The sequence below is a fragment of the Salmo trutta genome, chromosome 15, assembly GCF_901001165.1.
Source record: "Salmo trutta chromosome 15, fSalTru1.1, whole genome shotgun sequence".
NCBI classification, from domain to species: Eukaryota; Metazoa; Chordata; class Actinopteri; order Salmoniformes; family Salmonidae; genus Salmo; species Salmo trutta.
Window position 1 is genome coordinate 39,168,559 of NC_042971.1, and position 6,623 is coordinate 39,175,181.

Here is a 6,623-nt window from a genome sequence, read left to right on the forward strand (position 1 = left end):
AGCAAACTGTAAAATCAAATCAAGGCGCTTGTCTCAGAGTATATAGAAAGTGTTTTTTTTGGGGAGCCAGCGAGGGGTGACTTCCCCTCGCTGGCTCTGTCAATGGAGGTGTTGAATATTCCTCCTGTTTATACAAGCATACAGTCTAATATTTAATCAGCTTTTGTGTTGAGGTCTTCATCATTCAATAGTGCCTCAAATATACAATGGAAGACATGTACAAAGTTGAGAAACACAAATGTAAACTTTTGAATTTATTTGGCATGACTGATATTTTCAACAGAATTGTTATTCAAGTGGGTTGCAGTTAAAATGACTTTTTAACACACAAATCAAAAACCACGTACCACCATACACTCCTTCAAGGCCAAGTCATCCCTTTCAGCTAAAGGAGATTAAAAAAGGCAGAACTTGAGTTTTCAGCAATTTAAGGCTGTGTGCAGCAGGGCAAGTCTGGGGAATACCAAATATATGGTTTGGGTTCACTGTACCACACAGGACCCAGCCTTTCAGTGATTTGTAAGTATAGCTGAGAAACTCCCCAAAAAATGTTTACTTAGGTGATGTTTCCTTGATGCCTGCTCTGACGACACAATAGATTGAAGAAATTAGTTGCCCATTCTTTTACATTGCCGTAATTATAAGCGTAAAAATCTAATTTTAAGAAATTGTTATCAAAGTAATTTGTAAAGGTAATGCATGTGTTACTACATAATCATTTATCTAAAATATTATGTATTGTAAAGTACACACAGACATCTCATTGTAAAAAAAGGATTAAATCAAAATATATAATCAAGTTGAGTGTTTACACATAATAGGTAAAGACCACTTGCATCTGGAATTAAATGGATTATAAAATATCCAATGCCAAATGTCTCTTTTGGATCATAAATACCAAACCAAGCATCTTTAGTCTGCAGTACAGAATGGCACTGAGCTGCAAAGATACAAGGGAATATGTATGGCGTATAAAAAAAAAGTTAACAAAATTGCACTTCATAATTTAACCTTTATCACCTGTTATACATGTCATGGCAGGTTACCTGTTAAGAAACCTATGACATTCCACCAGAACCCATTTATTATCAGGTAGTGGTGGGGGGCAATCCATCTGTTTGAGAAGACAGACTTCCACACAGAGGAAGTGCAACTTTAGTTCTCAAGTGTTAGACTCTGTAGGTTTCCACCACATGTATCATCCAGTCAGCAGATTTACTATGACTTATAAAACAGGTGTCCATCAAATGCAATACTTTATATTCAATTCAACCAGCTGACCCTGTGGCCCTTAAGGACATAAGGTGCACAGACCCCATATGACATCACCAAAGGCACGAGGCAAACGACAGAACTAGTCATACCAATAATAACCATCAGGCACTGAAAGAATCCTGCTAGAGTGGTTTGGATAAAATATGTAGGCACTCTCCTCAGGTAGGCATCTGCCCTGCAGCAGAGGCATATACCTTTCCACAACACTACCCCACAAACATGTTCATGCAGCCCATGCAACATTAGTAACTGTTAGGGTTGCAGCTCCTGTTGCAGTATTAGTCATACATACTTGCCATTACGCCTAGATAAGTTAACACAGTTAGCCACAAATGAGTAGCATCACTGCTGACATCTGGTACCTTCAAAACACATACGTACCTACATGAGGGAGGTAACGCTAAACAGTACAGGATTTTTATGACATCCTAATGTGTAGCATTAATCAGCACATAGATTTCTGTGACAATATAACATGGAATGTATTTGCCTTGTGGTTTCTGTTTGACTTCAGACAAAAAAAAGAAAGAATTTATTACACATAAGCAGGTAAGCAGACAGAAGTTTGACTTTTGGGGGGAGGGGTCTCAATCACTCATAAAATTATTGCTTCCCAACTTCTACCAAGAACAGCGATACAAATGGAAGATTCATCTTTGGGATCTGTTTACCTAGCAGACATGGACATCCAAATCTGTATTCAATCTGAGACAATCAGGACTTTGTTTTAACAAGAAAGCATTGTGTGCAATGGCAAGCTCATGGCTTTACAGAGTAAGAGAGAGAGGAGTGTGAGTAACTGAAAGAGCAATAGGAGACAGACTGATCTAATCAGAGTGCCTGTGTTTGGGGTAACAGTGTCATACATACACCCACCCTTGCTTGTCTCATTCCGTTAAGGCTAGTTCAGCAGATGTCCTGCGACCCCGTGTTATGAGCCACGTTAGATGCAAACTGTATATCTTATTGACAGCTCTAATGCAATAAGACAATAACTATAATGGCACAGGGGATTAACAAAATGTTTAACACGGTAGATATTGATTGACAAAATTCCTGTGATTCACATCAGATGAAAACAAGGGCAAAGTTAACAGAAAACATCCAACACATAAGACTGGCCTGATGAAGGAGAAAAGCAAAGCTGATGTAATCTTCTTAAACATGTAGCTGTAACATGACACTTAAGGCAGCTGAGAAGACCATCGAAATCCCTTGGCATCTTCATTTTGGTTTTTGATTTCAGAGGTACAAAAAAAATCCATAGGAAGGTTGATGGCATCAATTAAACCATATCTTAGTTGAGAGGACCTCTTGACAATCAATTAATATAGAAGCCAGGCAAAGCTAACATTGGTGCGGGTTAGAACGTGGAAGGCCTATTGGGAGCCAAAATGGCCTAGCCAATCATTTGAGTCTCTTCCCCCAGTCCCCCTGCAGTCTAGGCACAAAGTTATAACAGAACACACTTCTTGTCATTCTTCTTGGTAACGGGGTAGAGCACAGCTCGCACTGCCTCTGCGAACACCTCCCTCACGCCTTCCTGCATCAGAGCTGAGCACTCCAGGTATTTGACAGCACCAATCTGCTTGGCTAAGGCATTGCCCTGCTGTTGGGTGGTGGGGGTCAGGCCGTGCTCCTTCAACTTCTTTACCGCCTCCGTATCTCCACGCAGATCCTGCTTGGTGCCCACCAGCAGCACTGGAACTCCGGGGCAGTGGTGGGATACCTCTGGGTGCCACTTGTGCCGTACGTTGGCATGAGAGGAGGGGCTGCCGATGGAGAAGCAGATGATGAAGACGTTGGTCTGGGGGTAGGAGAGGGTGCGCAGGCGGTCATATTCCTCCTGGCCTGCCGTGTCCCACAGGTTGAGGCTGATGGCGCGGCCGTCCACACTTATCTGGGCGCTGTAGTTGTCGAACACGGTGGGGATGTACTCCTCCGGGAAGGCGTTGGTCGTGTAGGAGATGAGCAGGCAAGTCTTACCCACAGCGCCATCACCCACCACCACACACTTTATGGTCTGCATGCTTCCCTCAGCCACACTGGCGACTAGGGTGCCTGAAACAAGGGGCAATGAGTGAGTCAAGAAAGGGAAGAAATATGACCATAAGTTCTGACAGTGAACTCAGAGGATAAAACAAAGTGTTTTTCAACACTTATTTTCAATGTGGTCCTCAATGTAAAGAGGCAGAGATGGTTTACCAACACACAGTAAGATAAAAACACGTAACTAGAACATTCGCAAGAATATAGCTAAATGCATGCAACAAATATGATAGCCAAATATTAACGTTACCTAGCTAAAGTTACTTGCTCAGCTAGCTACTTCGTTAGCAACCAAGATAGCTAGTTCACTTTATTTCTCGTTAGCTAGAAGAAAGTTATACTATTTACTTTGCGAGCTAAGTAGACAAACACACTAGTATAATTGAATGAAATGAAAATGGTTGTGTACAGGAAGGACAGCCGACTGTTTTAGCTAGCTATCCGGCAGGAAAACCAGATAGCAAGCTAGTTGGATCAAAGTTATCTAACTAGCCACCTAGCACGCGCTTGTTTCCGTAGCTAGATAACGTTAGCTAGCTATGAACTTTAGCTAGTGTTAGCCACAGCTACACGCTAAACTAAACGCTGGGTTGTAAAATTGGCCAAGAATAAGAATAACTTGTTAGAAATAATCTGTAACCAGGCTAAATTAAGAACACAACTCACGATGAATTTAGTAGGGAAGTTGAAATGTTCCATTAACTGAGCTGAAAGTCAGGTTATTTTGATAAATTACCCCACTTCTTGTCTCGCGCCCTCCTCCTTTCGTTGTTGTAACAAGTATTTCATCCGGGGATTCTTGCCCAAATTGTATTGTGTTCTGGTTGTTGTAGTAGCTAGCTGCTACAGTACAGTCTGTGTACAGTGGAGGAGTCAGTTATTTAACAAAAGCCACACAGATAACAGACCAAATTACATTTTCGTAGTTGTTTTGTGTAGAGTTGGAACTAGCATGAATACAAGGTACGAAATATAGAAACTTTCAATGCATTTTCAATTAATCAAGTCACCTACAAGCACACGAACCCCATCAAAGTGGGTCTTATTCCTGACCAGATCCTTCTCTGTTCATCCCCTCTTCATCCATTCACTCCATATTCAAGCATCTGGTTGAATATACCACCTCATCCATACATCATTTTTCCTTTATTTTGCAACATTTTATTATTATAGGTAAATTCACCAGACCCATTGGGTGTTCTTTTATTACCTACCTCATAATATTAATCACACTTTCAGTAGTAAATCATTATAAAAATAGATGCATCTATTAAATTAGCTGAATAAAAAACAGCATACAGATAGTGATGAGCAAACATTTCCAATTATTTCATTACCTTCAATAATATGTCTAGCATAGTAATATAATATTCTACTTTCAAACTTTCACCACAGTTCTCACCTCAGATCAACATAATTTAGGGTAGCCTACTCAGGTAAAGCCAAGGAAGTGTGATATTACAAATACTTTTAATTTTCTTGAATCCCAATTGGAATCTGTTCATATTAGACCTGAGGGTTTTTATGTACGTCTGGGTCACAGACTGAGTGGGTGTGGGCGGCCTCACTTCCACATGGATAGGGGAGTTGGGAGCTTCGACCTGGGGCCAGGCAGCTTTTTAACTGGGGTTTTTGGTAATGTGGACTGGCTGCCCCTGTCCTTATTCACAGCCGCAGCAGCAATGACAGCACAGTGTATGAGCTTGGCACTGGTGGTCACAGAGCTCTGAAGGGCACGGCAGGGTATAGAGGTATGACAGTCAGGGTGCAGGGGCAGCCGCTTGGACACACACAGAGCTGACTCCATCACTGGCTACACTTTGACTTCCATCTCCCACCACTTTAGCTTCGTTTTTATCTGCTTCTTCTCCTCTGCCTTTTCTCTCTCATTATAATTTGCCATCTTCCTCTCCATGTCCTTCTCTTTCTCATTGACCTACCTCTTTCCCTCTTTTCTTCTCTTCCTTATGCTTTACCTTCTCTCTTTCCCTCTCCCCTCTCACTCCCTCCCATGATCTCTCCCTCTCCTTCTCTAGCCATCTCTCTTTCCTGCTCCTTTATCTTCTCCTTCTCCTTTGGTTTGTCTTTTTCTAGTAGTCGACGAAGTGGATTCTTTTTTAACTCTGTATGATCTCCGGAGGTGGATGGAGTTGGGGAACGCAACAATCAGAAGTGTAATTAAATTAGATTAATCATTTAGGGCAAATAAAAGTGCATCAATGGAGGTCTTGCCAACCAGCACACATGCATTATTGTAGCAAAATAATATTAATTAATATCAATGGGAGAAGTGAAAATATGGTTGAACTCAAACAGATGCTGCTTAGTTGCTGACTTCTAAAGATGTCTGAAAGTGAACGTTGAAGGAGTTAAAGATGCTGCAGGCCTCCTCCGGCTTGAACGTGACATCATCCTCACAGAAGTCCACCAGGTCCTGTTGGGCCTGCAGTAGAGCTTACACCTCTGCCTCCTCCAGCCTCCCCTCAGTGCTCTAACAACAGACCACAACAAAAGTCTTGCAAACTACCTTTCATAACTTACGATTGTTAGTCCAAATTCCAATCAAATTACTCACAAATTACTTAACTTTATATTGTATTTCTGAAACATTTGAAATGGCAGTCTTGCGGCCTTATTTTGAGGTATTATACATTATTTTACAGGAAGCACTTACCTAGAGAAGGGATTTGATTTGCTGTTGGAGAGCAGGTTCAGTCTGAATTCTCATCTGTAATGCAGTTAGTCTGCTGTGCAGCTGAGACAGATGCCCATGCACCACATCCACAGACAGTCTGATGGGTGAGAACAGCAAAAGGTGAGATTAGTCTGTAAAGGGAAATAACATTGTTATTTACAATGGACTGAATGAGTGAATGAAAGAATGAGTGAATGAATAGATGAAGGAATGGCTCAATAAACCAACCAACCAACCAACCAACCAATCCACATAATTGATTACTTTACATCTGTTTTTGAGCTGGGTAAACCCCTAAAGCATGCAAAAACTGTTACAGTTGTGGCCAAAAATATGGGCACCCTTGCACTTTTTTCAAATAATGCAGCTGTTGAAATAAAAAAAAACATTTTGGTATCCACGTATGTCTTTGGTTTGCAGTTGAACAAAACAAAACAAAAAAATTTGAATAACATACCAAATGTTAGCTTATTACACAAAGAAATCCTAAAACGACACGGACAATGTTATTGGCACCTTCTAGAAGTAGTTTGAAATCATTTGATTTCAAGCAGGTGACGCTCCTTTACTTTGGAATTGAACTCACATATGGTGAGTTGCAGGT

At 41.1% G+C, this 6,623-nt stretch overlaps 1 protein-coding gene across 2 annotated transcripts; it reads right to left on the bottom strand.

Moving 5' to 3' along the window:
* Positions 1-241: 241 nt before the first annotated feature.
* Positions 242-4,145, bottom strand: LOC115148990 (rho-related GTP-binding protein RhoG). 2 transcript variants are annotated; one of them, XM_029691387.1, is made up of 2 exons: positions 4,063-4,145; positions 242-3,336 (listed from the first exon to the last, which is right to left on the bottom strand). In XM_029691387.1, the coding sequence occupies exon 2, from the start codon at positions 3,302-3,304 to the stop codon at positions 2,729-2,731; it is 576 nt and encodes a 191-aa protein (XP_029547247.1). In that variant the 5' UTR covers positions 3,305-3,336; positions 4,063-4,145; the 3' UTR covers positions 242-2,728. The 2 variants fall into 2 exon arrangements, with proteins under 2 accessions (XP_029547247.1, XP_029547246.1); XM_029691386.1 differs by having other exon boundaries at positions 3,991-4,110.
* Between the last annotated feature and the right edge of the window lie 2,478 nt (positions 4,146-6,623).

What these genes read in the sequence shown, in the direction of transcription:
- LOC115148990 (XM_029691387.1), bottom strand. Translation starts at nt 3,304, where the DNA reads ATGCAGACCATAAAGTGTGTGGTGGTGGGTGATGGCGCTGTGGGTAAG.